The sequence below is a fragment of the Petromyzon marinus genome, chromosome 64 (assembly GCF_048934315.1).
Source record: "Petromyzon marinus isolate PM22_M1 ecotype Great Lakes invasive population chromosome 64, UKy_Petmar_22M1.pri1.0, whole genome shotgun sequence".
Lineage (NCBI taxonomy): Eukaryota > Metazoa > Chordata > Hyperoartia > Petromyzontiformes > Petromyzontidae > Petromyzon > Petromyzon marinus.
This window is the reverse complement of record NC_133730.1, coordinates 10893240-10909330: the sequence shown is the minus strand read 5'-3', so window position 1 is coordinate 10909330 and position 16091 is coordinate 10893240. Positions and strand designations below refer to the sequence as shown.

At 58.5% G+C, this 16091-nt stretch overlaps 1 protein-coding gene across 9 annotated transcripts in view; it reads left to right on the top strand.

Annotated features, from left to right (window-relative positions):
- Positions 1-16091, top strand: part of DOCK9 (dedicator of cytokinesis 9) — a 118885-nt gene that overhangs the window by 76545 nt on the left and 26249 nt on the right. For 6 of the 9 annotated variants that reach the window (XM_076054160.1, XM_076054162.1, XM_076054161.1 and 3 more), the window contains 10 exons: positions 7660-7763; positions 8596-8733; positions 9055-9237; positions 10206-10319; positions 10626-10841; positions 12891-12948; positions 13643-13749; positions 13944-14066; positions 14222-14335; positions 15429-15575. In XM_076054160.1, the coding sequence (XP_075910275.1) occupies positions 7660-7763; positions 8596-8733; positions 9055-9237; positions 10206-10319; positions 10626-10841; positions 12891-12948; positions 13643-13749; positions 13944-14066; positions 14222-14335; positions 15429-15575 (1304 nt within the window). Of the gene's footprint in view, positions 1-5873; positions 5918-7659; positions 7764-8595; positions 8734-9054; positions 9238-10205; positions 10320-10625; positions 10842-12890; positions 12949-13642; positions 13750-13943; positions 14067-14221; positions 14336-15428; positions 15576-16091 lie in introns of all 9 variants that reach the window. The other 3 variants (XM_076054165.1, XM_076054163.1, XM_076054159.1) reach the window with 2 other exon arrangements.

The window sequence follows — 16091 nt, the reverse complement described above, 5'->3', positions numbered from 1 at the left end:
CTGTGACGTCTCCTGACCAAACCCCAATTGGCGGAGCCAGGAGATTGAATCTCTACCCTCGGGGCTCCTCCAGAAACAACGAAAAGCCACTTCGTGTGGCCACGTGGAATGTTCGAACGCTCACTGCGGAGGAGAGGCTGCCACTCCTCTGTCGGGAGCTTGTCCGGTACCGGCTGGATCTCTGTGGCAATCAGGAGGTCCGGTGGATCGGTTCTGGCTCCTGCCACCATGAGGGGTGAACAGTCCTCTACTCAGGGCAGCAGACTGCCAAACAACAGGGTGTGGCTCTTCTTTTGAACAAAAGAATGAAGGGTGCGTGGGAGCGTGGCGGTGAGGTGTGGGAAGCTGTAAGCCCCAGGCTACTTTGGGCTCGCCTTCCCATCAACCGGAGGTGAGGAGTGGTGGTCGTGGTTACTTATGCCCCCACCGAAGACGAACATCCATGGAGGGATGCAGGCAAAGCCATTGAGTCAGATGCCTTCTATGACCTGTCACAGGTGCTGGCAAAAGTGGCCCCTCAGGATAGAGTCATCTTGTTGGGTGACTTCAATGCCCGAGTTGGTCATGATGCTGGCACCTGGTCTGGAGTGATTGGAGGGCATGGGCCAGATCAGCTCAATAACAACGGTAGGAGGCTGCTAGATTTTTGTGCAGCCCATGGGCTTGTAATTACCAACATGCTGTTCCGGCATCGACGCATCCACACAACATCATGGATGCATGCCGGGTCCAAGTAAGAACATCTGCTGGGCTACATAATGACGGACCAGCGGATGCGAGCCCATGTCCTTGACACCAGGACCTACCGTGGAGCTGATCTGCCCTCTGACCTTCGACTAGTCATCTGTAAGATGCGCCTGCCATTCTTCCACTCCGGTGATGGGTGTACACCCAGGACCCCATTCCAACCTAAAGTGGCCTGGTCTCAGTTAGCTGATGAAAGTTGCAAGTGAGAATTTCATCATCGCTTGCGGCTGAGGTTGGCATTGTCCCCTGCTCCTCATGATGAGGGGAAATTGGCTTTGTTTAGGCTCATGCAGCTGCAATGGCTGCTTTGGGTACGCGGTCCAGACCTCCCCAGAGACCCTGGCTGAGAGAGGAGGTGTTCAGGATAGTTGAGAAAAAGCGACAGGCTCACTGTCATCGGCTACAGAATCCCACGTCCGAGAATGAGGAGGCTTACCGCAGCCTTCGCTCGGAGGTTCGGAGAGCCGTGAGACGCTGCAAGGATGGGTGGTGGTCGTGGGTTGCTGAGGAGAGTCTGCCTCAGTGGCCCGCGATCACAAATCTCTATTTAACTCCATCAAAAAAGTAACCTGCAGCGCCACACCTATTACCATAATTAGGGAAAAAAACGGTGTTCCAATCTCCGACCCCCAGGAACAGGTTTGCATATATGCTGAGCATTTCTGTGAGGTCCTGGGGGAGGGGAAACCCCTCAGCCAGGAAAACATCATGGCACAAAGTGGGGATGACCCTGCTGAGGCTGCAGTGCCTCAAATATTGGAAGAAGTCACCCCCTGTGAGTGGCTAGCTGAGGTGCCATCTGTTGAGGAAGTACTGAAGGCAGTCCGGAGTCTGAGACCAGGAAAGGCACCGGGCAGAGATGATCTCCCAAGCGAAATGCTGAGGGAGGGTGGTGTTTGTGCACAGACTGCCCTATATGACATCATAACAACAGTCTGGACCACTGGACGGGTTCTGCAGGATTGCAAGGATGCCCTGGTGGTCCCCCTCTTTAAGACGGGGGACCGCACAGACTGTAACAACTAAAGGGGCATCTCATTCCTCAGTGTGCCAGGAAAGGTCCTGGCAAGGATTATTCAACATCGCCTTGCCAGGCACGCTGAGGAGAGGCTTGCGGAGCCCCAATGTGGTTTCAGGAAAAGGCGGTCCTGCACAGATGCCATATTTTCTGTCCGTCTGCTACAGCAGAGGTGTAGGGAATTCCAACAAGACCTACATCTCTGCTTTATTGACCTGGTCAAGGCCTATAATACCATCAGTAGGCCTGGGCTCTGGGTTGTTCTTCGTGTTTTTGGAGTCCCTGACCCCCAGCTCACGATCATTAAGGACCTTCATGATGGTGAGCGGGCCCGGGTAAAACTACATGGCCGGGAGTCAGAGACATTCCCTGTTCACCTTGGGGTGTGACAGGGATGTCCTCTGGCTCCCACATTATTTAACATCTATTTTGACCACGTAGTTCGTGAGGCCTTCAATAGCTGGTCCGGAGGAATCTCCATTTGGTACAGATATAATGGGAGGCTGATCGATGCCCGCGTGTGGTCAAGGGATGGCTCCCTATTGCTCAACCACATTATGTATGCCGATGATTTGGTAATAGCTGCTCATTCAGAGGAGGAGTTGGAGACGCTGCTGCTGAGACTGGAGCGTGCCACTAAGAGATGGGGCCTTTCCATCAGCCCCACCTAAACTAAGCACCTGCCTGGGTATTTTGTACCATCGGACACTCCACCCCCACAACTCCCAATCGGTGATGGGGCAGTTGTGGAGAGAGTGGAGAGTTTCCCATACCTGGGCAGTGTGCTTATGACCGGCTCCAGTTTAACAGCAGAGGTCTCACTCCGAATCAGTCGAGCGGCAATATCTTTTCATCGGTTGCGTAACGCTGTGTGGAAGCTACGTGGTCTGTCGCTCCGCACTAAGCTTCAGGTCTTCTCGGCCATGGTCATTCCCTCTCTTCTCTACGCTTGCGAAACGTGGACCCCCTTAATGGAACATCTTCGCCGGTTAGAAACATTTAGGCTCACCTGCCTACGATCCATCCTGGGTTTAACCAGGCTGGATTGTGTGAGGAGCTCACAAATCCTTGAAAGATCTGAGCTCCTCCGGCAGGGAAGGCTGCGTTGGCTAGTTCATGTAGCCCGCATTCCCAGCCACCACATGCCGAAAGAGCTTTTGTTCGGCCGGATTGAGGGGGCTAAATGGGCGTGGCACGGGCTAGAGAAGCGATGGAGTGATGTGGTACAGGAGGACGTGGAGCTGAGTGGACTTTCCGATGACTGGTACCAGCGGTGTCAAGATCGGCCTCTGTGGAGGAGGCTCGTGAAGGACGCTACTGGGCAGTTGGAGGCAGTCGCCCTCCAACAACAACGGAGGGCGGAGGAGCGTCGCTCACAACAACGAGCGGAGCGCCGGGTGGCTAAAGCACAACAGGTTGGCACAGTCGGGGGCACAGGTGGTGCATCAGCCAGTCATCTCAGTCAGTCGACCCGTGGCACCTGGGTCTGCCCCGTGACCTGCCAGCGGGCGTTCGATACTTCACGTGACCTCAAGGTGCACATGGCCTGGCACAAGCGCCGTGGTAACGTCACCGCCACTTAGTGGCGAATGGCGGTAGTTGTTGTGTGTCCCCGTGTGTGTCCCCTACCTCCTCGCTGGTGCCGGACGGCAACACTGTAGTGGATGTGAGCAATTGCCATGGAAGGAAGACCAATTACAAAATCGGCCATACCCCTTCATGGTGCTTTTAGCCACCACAGGTGCTAAAAGGGGGCTCTGGATGGGTGCGAGGTGCTGGTAATCCCTCTACCTTCAATTATTTACCACTAAACCACGTGAAAAATATAGAATTAAGCTAGTGCAGGAGGCCCCAGGGGGACAGGCATCTATGACGTCTCCTGGCCAAACCCCAATTGGCGGAGCCAAGAGACTGAATCCTTACCCTCGGGGTTCCTCCAGAAATAGCAAAAAGTCATTGCCATGTGGAATGTTTGAATGCTCGCTGCCGAGAAGAGGCTGCCACTCCTCTGTCGGGTGCTGGACCGGTACTGCTTGGATCTCTGTAATATCCAGGAGGTGCGGTGGACTGGCTCTGGCTCCTGTTACCATGAGGGGTGGACAGTCTTCTACTCGGGACAGGAGACTGCCAAACAACAGGGAAGTGGCTACTTATGCCCCCACCAAAGACGAACATCAGTGGAGGGATGCAGGGAAGGCCGATGGAGTCAGATGCCTTCTATGACCTGTTACAGGTGCTAGCTAAAGTAGCCACTGAGGATAGAGTCATCTTGTTGGGTGACTTTAATGCCTGTGTGGGTCATGATGCTGGAACTTGGTCTGGAATGATTGGAAGGCATGGGCCAGATGAGCTCATTAACAACAGTAGGAGGCTGCTATAATTTTGTGCCCATGGGCTTGTAATTACCAACACACTGTTCCGGCATTGTCGCATCCACACAACATCATGGATGCACGCCGGTTCCAATGAAGAACATTTGCTGGACTATATAGTGATGGAACAGCAGATGCAAGCCCATGCCATTGACACAAGAACCTATTGTAGAGCTGATCTGCCCACTGTCATCTGTAAGTCTGCCATTCTTTCACTCCGGTGGTGGGTGTACATCCAGGACCCTGTTCAAACCAAGAGTGGCCTGGTCTCAGCTAGCTGATTAAAGTTGCAAGCCAGAATATCATCATCACTTGCAGCTGGAGTTGGTATTGTCCCCCACTCCTCCTGATGATGAGGGGAAATTGGCTTTGTTTAGGTTCATGCAGCTGCAATGGCTGCTTTGGGTACGCGGTCCAGACCTTCCCAGAGACCCTGGCTGACAGAGGAGGTGTTCCGGCTGGCTGAGAAAAAGCGACAGGCCCACTCTCACCATCTACAGCACCCCACATCACAATGAGGAGGCTTACCGCAGCCTTCGCTCGGAGGTTCCGAGGGCCATACAGCGCTGCAAGAATGGTTGTTGGTTGCGGGTTTCTGAGGAGATGGAGTTTGCCTCAGTAGCCCGGAATCACAAATCACTCACAGATTCCATATTTTTTGTTCATCCGCTACAGCAGAGGTATTCCAACAGGCTAAAGCACAACAAGTTGGCACAGTAGGGGGCACATGGGGTGCATCGGCCAGTCATCTCAGTCGACCCATGGCACCTGGGTCTGTCCCGTGGCCTCCCAGCGGGCGTTCTACACTTAACGTGGCCTTAACGTGAACATTGCCTGGCACAAGCACCATAGTGATGTCAACGCCACTTAGTGGCGAATGGCAGTTGTCGTTGTTGGTGTGTCCCCGTGTGTCCCATGTGTGTGTCCCCATGTGTCCCATGTGTGTGTCCCCGTGTGTCCCATGTGTGTGTCCCCATGTGCATGTCCCCCTGTGTGCGTGTCCCTGTGTGTGTGTCCCTGTGGGTGATTGTGTGTCGGTGTCTCTACCGCATGAGTCTGTGTAGCGATTGCACTTGTGGGCGCGCGTGCGCGGCCAGTGGGGCGCTCGGTTTGGCACAGAAGAGAGACTCGGGTGCTCTTAGCCGGCATGCACAGCTGATCCAGGTTATCCAGCAGTGGATAGAGCAGCCCCCAACTCACCCGCAGCAAACCCCGTGTCATCGAGTTCCACAGAGACCTCTAGAAACCCACAGAGACCCAAGAGACCTACAGAGGCCCACAGACTCGCGTACCACCGCTTGGTTCCCCCCACCCCATGCTGGCACGACACGACTGCGTCCCTTGTCCAGTTGGCAACGAGCGAGTGCCAAGATTAATCCACTCCCAACACCTCCCCCGCACCGCCTTGCATCTCCCCGCACCTCCTCGCACCTCCTCGCACCTCCTCGCACCTCCTCGCACCTCCCCGCATCTCCCTGCACCTCCTCGCACCTCCTCGCACCTCCCCGCACTTCCTCGCACCTCCTCGCACCTCCTCGCACCTCCTCGCACCTCCTCGCATCTCCCCGCACCTCCCCGCGCCTCCTCGCGCTTCCTCGCACCCCCCACCCTCCCCCATGTACCTTTGATCCCCGTGGCTGGAACCCAGACCCTTGACCATGGCGATGGTGAGGGGCAACAGCAGTGGCGTGGAGGAGGAGGAGTAATGCCACGGCGCTCTCTCTGTGTCTCCCCAGCGTCAGAAAGCTCTCCAGTATTCTGGGGGTTGCTATTGACCATGGTAAGCAGGCTCCCTCCTGCTTCTCCCTCCTGCTTCACATACCTAGCCCACTCCTGGCACTCCTTTACACATGTAATACTCTCGGCCTAACCCTAACACTCCTAGAACGTTCCTAGCACTCCTAGCTCACCATCCCACACCTAACATTCCACCCCTAATACTACCATCCCTAACACTCCCACACCTAACACTCCCACCCCTAACACTCCCACCCATAACACTCCCACACCTAACACTCCCACCCCTAACACTCCCATCCCACTCCTAATACTCCCACCCCTAACACTCCCACCCCTAACACTCCCACCCCTAACACTCCCACCCCTAACACTCCCACCCCTAACACTCCCACCCCTAACACTCCCACCCCTAACACTCCCATCCCACTCCTAACACTCCCACCCCTAACACTCCCACCCCTAACACTCCCACCCCTAACACCCATCTCACACCTAACACTCCCATTCCACCCCTAACACTCTCACCCCTAACACTCATAGAACACTCCTAACAATCCCACTTCTAACAAGGCACTCCACTCCTAACGCTGCCGCCTCTAACACTCCCACCCCACCCTTAACACTCCCATTCCACCCCTAACACTCATAGAACACTGCTAACACTCCCACTCCTAACAAGGCACTCCACTCCTAATACTCCCACCTCTAACACTCCCACCCCACCCTTAACACTCCCACCCCACCCTTAACACTCCCATTCCACCCCTAACACTCATAGAACACTGCTAACACTCCCACTCCTAACAAGGCACTCCACTCCTAATACTCCCACCTCTAACACTCCCACCCCACCCTTAACATTCCCACCCCACCCCTAACACTCCCATTCTACCCTTAACACTCATAGAACACTCCTGACAATCCCACTCCTAACATGGCACTCCCACCCCACCCTTAACACTCCCATTCCACCCCTAACACTCATAGAACACTCATAACACTCCCACTCCTAACAATCCCACTCCTAACACTCCCACTCATAACAATCCCACTCCTAACACTCCCACTCCTAACGCTGCCGCCCGGCGCTAACAGCTGTGAATCCGCACCACGCCGCAATCCCTGGACAGCAGCAACGGAAACCTCCGCTCGACGGTCATCCACTCGGTCGCCTTCACCTCTCTCTCTCTCAGCGTCTCTCTCAGCCTCTCTCTCTGCCTCTCTCGCTCGCTCTCTCGCTCTCGCTCGCTCTCTCGCTCCCTCTCTCTCGCTCCCTCTCTCTCTCGCTCGCTCTCTCGCTCCCTCTCTCTCGCTCCCTCTCTCTCTCTCACTCCCTCTCTCTCGCTCTCTCTCGCTCTGGCTCTCGCTCCCTCTCTCGCTCCCTCTCTCTTGCTCTCTCTCTTGCTCTCTCTCTCTCGCTCTCTCTCTCTCGTTCCCTCTCTCGCTCTCTCTCGCTCTCTCTCTCTCGCTATCCCTCTCGCTCTCTCACTCTCTCTCACTCTCGCTCTCTCTCTCGCTCTCGCTCTCCCTCTCGCTGTCCCTCTCGCTCTCTCTCACTCTCTCGTCTCCCTCTCGCTCTCTCTCGCTCTCCCTCTCCCTCTCTCTCTCGCTCTCCCTCTCTTCTCGCTCTCTCTCTCTGTGCCATCTCCTGACTCTTGGTCAGTCTCCACCATTAGCGTCTCTGTTCCGTGCGGTCGCCCGTGTACACGTGTGCGTGCCCTCGTGCGTGTCTATACACGCGCGCACCCGTGCACATGTGCGCGTGTCCATGTGCGTGTCTAGGCTACGGCCACTCGGAGGTGGAGGCGGTGCTGGAGGCGGCGCTGGCGACGGAGGCCGGGCTCGTGGTGCTCGACGCCCTCGCCTGCTTCACCCACAGCTTCAAGGTGCCCACCACCACCCCACATGGAATTGTGACCCAGACGTCAGTGTGTGTGTGTGTGTGCCCGCCCCCATGCACGTGAGCGTACGCGTGTGTGGTGCTGGCCACCCACCCCCTCGTGTGCCGTGCCGGCTTTCATGGATGCTACTCGCTAACAGCACTTGCCCCAACAGTCTGTTACAGCTATACGGGGGATCATTGTCTTTGTGTCTGGGAATGGGGAGCCGTATTGTAGCAGTCAACGCGCTGCACCACAAACTCGCCAGCTTCGAGTTTGATTCCCACTCACGACCAACACCAACACCGGTGACAGTTATCCGAACCGGTTCTGGGCCTCCCCTAGGTCGACTCAGCCACAAATCAGTAGCTAATGCAGTGTATAAATATTTCCACTTGGGGAGACAAAGGTGGCCAGGCGTGGTGCCGACCATCCACGCCCTAGTGTGCCATGCCGGCCTTCATAGGTGCTTGCTAAAATCACTTGCCCCAACATTCTATTATGGCTCTATGGGGGATCTTTGTCTTTTGTATGTACACATGCGTATATGTGTCAGTTTGGAGGCGCCCAACAACAGTGCAGGGCCGGGAAAGCGACGCTCGCAACAGCGAGTGAAGCGCCGGGCAGCTACAAAGCAGCAAGCTGGCACAGTAGGGGGTACAGCTGGTGCATCTGCCAGTCATCTTAGTCAGTCAATCTCATGGCACCACCTTGGGTCGATCCCGTGACCTCGCGGGCATTCACTCGCCGACGGCCCTCGCGTACAGACTGCATTGGGCTACGCGGGGGACCTTTGTCTTTGTGTGTGTGTGCCTGCGTGTGTGCGCGCGCGCGTCAGGAGCAGCTGCTGGCAGAGGAGAGCCACGGGCGGCTGATGCGCCGCGTCTTCGACGTGCTACTCACCTTCCTCGCCGTGCCACAGTCCGAAGCCACGCTGCGCCACGTCTTCGCTGTGCTGCGCGGCTTCATCAACAAGGCACCGCTTGCCGCACCGCACGCAGCACTGCACCGCACACAGCAGGTGGCACCGCACCACAGCACTACGGAACTGCATGTCGCAGCACGCAGCACCGCACGGCACTCAACACGGCACTCAACACGGCACTCAACACTTCACAGAGCACCACGCACGACACCACGCACAGCACCACGCTCTGCACCACACCCGTCACCCTGACCGTTAATCCTAACCCCGCTGCTGGTGCTGACCCTGGTACCCTGACCTCCACAGTTCACACGAACCAAATTGGAATTCGCCTCCGTCTCTACCTGTTACCCGTGCGCCTGACTCCCACAGTTCCCGGCGGCGCTGTTCACGGGCCGTGCCGACATGTGCGCCTCGCTCTGCTACGAGCTGCTCAAGTGCTGCAGCGCCAAGCTGGGCTCCACACGCAGCGAGGCCTGCGCTCTGCTCTACTTGCTCATGCGCAACAACTTCGAGTACACCGGCAGAAAGTCCTTCGTGCGCTCCCACCTGCAGGTGTGCGCATGCGTGCGAGCGTACCAGGAGCGGGGTGTGTGAGTGTGTGGGGCGCCGCTGTGGCGAGGAGATGTTAACAACCTCGCCTGGTACGCAGGAGGTCGTGGCTTCGATTTCCCGACCCTGACGCCTGCTGTATATTTGGAGTTTGAGTGTCTCTCCCCGTGGTCGTGGAGATTTTTCTCTCGGTCCTCCGGTTTTTTCTCACCAGATTTAGAATTAACGTGCGTATTTGGCTGAAATACATTCCCAAGTGACAAGCCACTTTGTTGAGCTATCGTTTGTGGCCAAATCACTTCTGAAAAAGGAGCTACATAGCTCAGTGGGCCTTACCTGGTAAAATAAATGTTTTTTTAAAGTTAGTTTTTAGTGTGTGCGTGCATGCGTGACGTGCGTGTTTGAAATCCATGTGTGCAAGCGTGTGTGTGTTGTGTGTGCATGTAGGTGGATGTGTGTGTGTGTAGGAATGTGTGCGGTTGTGCGTGTGTGACGTCCGTCTATTATGTCCGTGTGTGTGACGTGCGTGTGTGTGACGTGCGTGTGTGTGACGTGCGTGTGTGTGACGTGCGTGTGTGTGACGTGCGTGTGTGTGACGTGCGTGTGTGTGACGTCCGCGTGTGTGACGTCCGCGTGTGTGACGTGCGTGTGTGTGACGTGCGTGTGTGTGACGTGCGTGTGTGTGACGTGCGTGTGTGTGACGTGCGTGTGTGTGACGTGCGTGTGTGACGTCCGTGTATGTGCGTGTGTGTGACATCCATCTGTGTGACGTCCGTGTGTGTGCGTGTGTGACGAGCGTGTGTGTGACGTGCGTGTGTGTGTTCGTTTGTGACGTGCGTGTGTCTGACGTGCGTGTGACGTTTGTGTGTGACGTATGTGTGACGTGCGTGCGTATATGTGCTTGTGTGACGTGCGTATGTGACATCCGTGTGTGTGATGTTTATGCGTGTGATGTCCATGTGTGTGCGTAGATCATCATTGCCGTGAGTCAGCTGATCGCTGATGTTGTTGGCATCGGAGGCTCCAGGTTCCAGCACTCGCTGTCCATAGTCAACAACTACGCCAACAGCGACAAGGCCATGAAGGTGGCCACATCACCGACAACATCACCACCGACAACATCACCACCGTCAACATTATAATCACCAACATCACCACTAACATCATCAGCAACATCACAATCATCAACATCAGCAACAACATCATCGCCACCACCTCATACACACTCGGTGCGTCACCCTTGTGTGTGTGTGCACGCGTCCTCTTCATATCGCCACCTCCCTCCCCTCCTTCCTCCCCTCCTCTCTTCCCTCCCCTGCTTCCTCTCCTGCTCCCTCCCCTCACCTCATCCCCTCCCCTCCTCCCTCTGCTTCCCCCCCCACCACCCCCAGGCCACGGCGTTCCCCGCGGAGGTGAAGGACCTGACCAAGAGGATCCGCACGGTGCTGATGGCGACGGCGCAGATGAAGGAGCACGCTGGCGACCCCGAACTGCTGGCCGACCTGCAGTACAGCCTGGCGCGCTCCTACGCCAGCACGCCGGAGCTGCGCAAGGCCTGGCTAGAGAGCATGGCGCGCACGCACCTACAGCACGGAGACCTCTCGGAGGTGCGCCTCTCTGACGCCGCGCCCACGTCGCACCGTCACGTCGCACCGTCACGTCGCCCCGTCACGTCGCACCGTCACGTCGCACCGTCACGTCGCCCGTCACGTCGCACCGTCACGCCGCGCCCACGTCGCCCCGTCACGTCGCACCGTCACGTCGCACCGTCACGTCGCACCGTCACGTCGCACCGTCACGTCGCCCCGTCACGTCGCACCGTCACGTCGCACCGTCACGTCGCACCGTCGCGTCGCACCGTCACGTCGCACCGTCACGTCGCACCGTCACGTCGCACCGTCGCGTCGCACCGTCACGTCGCACCGTCACGTCGCCCCGTCACGTCGCACCGTCACGTCGCACCGTCGCGTCGCACCGTCGCGTCGCACCGTCGTGTCGCACCGTCACGTCGCCCCGTCACGTCGCACCGTCACGCCGCGCCCACGTCGCCCCGTCACGTCGCACCGTCACGTCGCACCGTCACGTCGCACCGTCACGTCGCACCGTCACGTCGCCCCGTCACGTCGCACCGTCGCGTCGCACCGTCGCGTCGCACCGTCGCGTCGCACCGTCGCGTCGCACCGTCACGTCGCACCGTCACGTCGCACCGTCGCGTCGCACCGTCGCGTCGCACCGTCGCGCTGCGCGGTCTCGTCGCGTCGTCACACCGGCATGTTGCGTCATCACACCGGCACGATGCATCATCACATCATCACTCTGCACGGTCTTGTTGCATCGTCACACCAGTACGTTGCGTCATCACATCATCACTCTGCACGGTCACGTTGCGTCGTCACACCGGCACTTTGCGTCGTCACATCATCACTCTGTACGGTCGCGATGCATCGTCACATCATCATGCCACACGGTCACGTTGCGTCATCACATCATCACTCCGCACGGTCACGTCGCGTCGTCACACCAGCACGTTGCGTCATCACATCATCACGCCGCACGGTCGCGATGCGTCGTCACACCGGCACGTTGCGTCATCACATCATCATGCCGCACGGTCGCGATGCGTCGTCACACCGGCACGTTGCGTCATCACGTCGCACGGTCACGTCACATCGTCACACCGTTACACCGTCACATCGTCACACCGTCACGTCGCGTTGTCACTCCGTTGCGTCATCGCGTCTCCGCGTCACACCGTCATGTCACACCATCACGTCGTCAAACCGTCACATCATACCGTCACGTCATCACACCGTCACGTCACACCGTCATGTCACACCATCACGTTGTCAAACCATCACGTCATACCATCATGTCATCACACCGTCATGTCACACCATCACGTCGTCAAACCGTCACGTCATACCGTCACGTCATCACACCGTCACGTCACACCGTCATGTCACACCATCACGTGGTCAAACCGTCACATCACACCGTCACGTCATCACACCGTCATGTCACACCGTCATGTCACACCATCACATCATCAAATCGTCACAATTTCACACTCCTGTCCCCTCGCCTCATCGGGCGCTACAAACATCCCTCTGAGTCAGCTGAACCATGGCAAGGTGGCACAGTGAGCTGCACAGATGGTGCCTCTGCCAATCAACTCATGGCACCTGGGTCTGTCCTGTGACCTCCTGAACTTAGCCTGGCACCATCAGTGAACCCACAACGTGTACTCCTGTTAGCGAGCCTTCGACCCTTCACGTGGCTTCAAAGTGCACTTAGCCTGGCATAAGCATCGTGGTGACGTCACCGCCAGTCAGTGGCAATGACGGCTCTTGTTGTTGTGTGTGTGTGTATGTGTACGTGCGTGTGGGGAATGATGGTGCAGTGGTTAGCGCACTGCGCTTGCTCACGACGGCGGCCAACCATTGATGATTATCTGAACCAGTTCTGGGCCTCCCCGAGGTCGACTCAGCCTCAAATGAGTACCTGGTGCGGTGTGTAAACATCGCCACCGGTGCGGGCCACCCACCCCCTCATGTGCCATGCCGGCCTTCATAGATGCTCGCTCACAGCACTTGAACCAACCAGCCAGTGTAGCCTACACGGCTGGGGAACCTTTGTCTTTGCTGCGTGCGCCGCAGGCCGCCATGTGCTACGTCCACGTCGCCGCTCTCGTCGCCGAGTACCTCAAACGCAAAGGTGAGGAACCATCGCCCATCACTCGCCACCCATCTCTAATCACCCACCGCTCGTCACTGATCACTCATTGCCCATCGCTCCGCGTACCCCCTCTGTGTGTACCCCCTCTGTGTGTACCCCCTCTGTGTGTGCCCCCTCTGTGTGTACCCCCTCTGTGTGTACCCCCTCTGTGTGTACCCCCTCTGTGTGTGCCCCCTCTGTGTGTACCCCCTCTGTGTGTGCCCCCTCTGTGTGTACCCCCACTGTGTGTACCCCCTCTGTGTGTACCCCCTCTGTGTGTACCCCCTCTGTGTGTACCCCCTCTGTGTGTACCCCCTCTGTGTGTACCCCCTCTGTGTGTGCCCCCTCTGTGTGTGCCCCCTCTGTGTGTACCCCCTCTGTGTGTACCCCCTCTGTGTGTACCCCCTCTGTGTGTACCCCCTCTGTGTGTGCCCCCTCTGAGTGTGCCCCCTCTGTGTGTGCCCCCTCTGTGTGTGCCCCCTCTGTGTGTACCCCCTCTGTGTGTACCCCCTCTGTGTGTACCCCCTCTGTGTGTACCCCCTCTGTGTGTGCCCCCTCTGTGTGTACCCCCTCTCTGTGTGTGCCCCCTCTGTGTGTGCCCCCTCTGTGTGTGCCCCCTCTGCGTGTACCCCCTCTGCATGTACCCCCTCTGCGTGTACCCCCTCTGCGTGTACCCCCTCTGCGCTTACCCCAGGTTCGTACACCAGGGGCTGCGCCGCGTTCCGCGTCCTCTCCCCCAACGTGGACGAGGAAGCGGCCATGAAAGAGGACGCCGGCATGGAGGACGTTCACTTCAACGAGGTGAGCGCCGTCACGACGATGTGCCCCCCCTCCCCTAACGAGGCACCCCCCTAACGAGTTGCCCCTGCTTACGAGGTGCCCCCCCCAACGAGGTGCTCCCCTCCCCTAACGAAGGGGCGTTGCGCCGCGATGGGGCGCCGCGACGAGGTGTCACGATGAGGTGTTTATGCGGCGACGTGGCGGTGCGGCACCAGGACGTGCTGGTGGAGCTGCTGGAACGCGTGGCCGACGCGCTCTGGAAGGCCGAGCGCTACGAGCTGCTGGCCGACGTCTACCGCCTCGTCGTGCCCGTCTTCGAGAAGCGCCGCGACTTCCAGGTGAGCGAGCAGAGGCACCGGCGAGCCTCCCTCCACCCACCCCCCCCGCCCACCTTGCACCTGGTGTCGTCGCCGCCCCCCCCCCACACACTGACCCCTGACCCCGTGTCGCCCCCCCCCCCCACACTGACCCCTGACCCCGTGTCGCCCCACAGCGTCTGTCCCAGGTGTACAACACGCTGCACCTCGCCTACAAGAAGGTGGTTGAGGTGACGCACAGCGGGCGGCGCCTGCTCGGCACCTTCTTCAGGGTGGCCTTCTTCGGCCAGGTGAGGGTGATGCTCCACCTCCTTGAGTGAGGCTCCACCTCCTCGAGTGAGGCTCCACCCCCTTGAGTGAGGCTCCACCCCCTTGGTTGATGCTCCACTCTCTTGATTGATGAACCACCCCCTGAGAGTGAGGCTCCGCCCCCTTTGGTGAGGCTCCACCCCTTGGGAGTGAGACCCCTCGAGCAAGTAGGGGTTCTGGTGAGGATGGTGAGATGCGACGAGGAGGAGTTGAGGGATGCAGTGACAGATGAGACAGTGGTGAGTGATGGTGACAGATGAGACAGTGGTGAGTGATGAGGGTGGGGTGGTTTGGGAGGCGGTGCGTGAAGGTGAGGTGGCGGATGTCATGTCCGCCTTCTGTTTTCCCTGTCTCTTCCCTCACCCCCTCCCCCTTGCCGACTCTAAAGGCAGCGGTAAGTGACCCGTGTGTCACCCCGTGTGTCTCCCCGTGTGTCACCCCGTGTGTCACCCCGTGCGTCACCCCGTGTGTCTCTCCGTGTGTCACCCCGTGTCACCCGTGCGTCACCCCGTGTGTCTCTCCGTGTGTCACCCTGTGCGTCACCCCGTGTGTCACCCCGTGTGTCACCACGTGTGTCACCCCGTGTGTCACCCCGTGCGTCACCCCGTGCGTCACCCCGTATGTCTCTCCGTGTGTCTCTCCGTGTGTCTCTCCGTGTGTCTCTCCGTGTGTCTCTCCGTGTGTCTCCCTGTGCGTCTCCCCGTGCGTCACCCCGTGTGTCACCCCGTGTATCACCCCGTGTGTCACCTCGTGTGTCACCCCGTGTGTCACCCCGTGTGTCACCCCGTGTGTCACCCCGTGTGTCACCCCGTGTGCCACCCCGTGTGTCACCCCGTGTGTCTCTCCGCGTGTCTCCCCTTGTGTTCCACCACGTCCCCGTGCATCACCTTGACATGTCCCCCTCCCTATGTTCTTCTATGGAAGGGGGGGGGAGGTATATGGGGGGTTGGTGACTTCCTTCTCCTCCTCGTCCTGCTTCTCCTCGTCAACCCCCTCCTCTCTCCCGGCCGCACTTCCTCAACCTCCCCTCCCCGTCCCCCTTGCCGCCACCTCCCGCCGGCATCCCCCTTGCAGGGCTTCTTTGAGGAGGAGGACGGCAAGGAGTACGTGTACAAGGAGCCCAAGCTGACGGGCCTGGCCGAGCTGTCGCAGCGCCTGCTGCAGCTCTACGCCCACAAGTTCGGCGCCTCCAACGTCCGCATGCTCCAGGACTCGGGCAAGGCACGCGCGGGGTCAGGGGGGTTCTGGACGGGGGAGGGTAGGCGGAGTGCGTGTACACGTGTGCGTGTGTGTGCGCGCGAGTGCGTGTACCCGTGTGTACACGGGTGCGTGTGTGTGCGCGTGTGTGCGCGCAAGTGCGTGTACACGTATGTACACGCGAGTGCGTGTACACGAGTGTACACGTGTGTACACGGGTGTGTGTGTGTGTGCGCGCGAGTGCGTGTACACGTGTGTACACGGGTGCGTGTGTGTGCGTGTGGACGTGACACCTGGGTCGGTCCTCCTGGGTCTGTCCTGTCGACGAGCCTTCGACACTTCGCGTGGCCTCAAAGTGCACCTGGCACAGGCGCCATGGTGACGTCACTACGGTGCCGCGTGTATACTCGTGTGTACACGTGTACGTGTGCGTATCCGTGTGTGTGTACACGTGTACGTGTGCATATCCGTGTGTGCGTACACATGTACGTGTGCGTATCCATGTGTGTGTAAACATGTACGTGTGCGTATCCGTGTGTG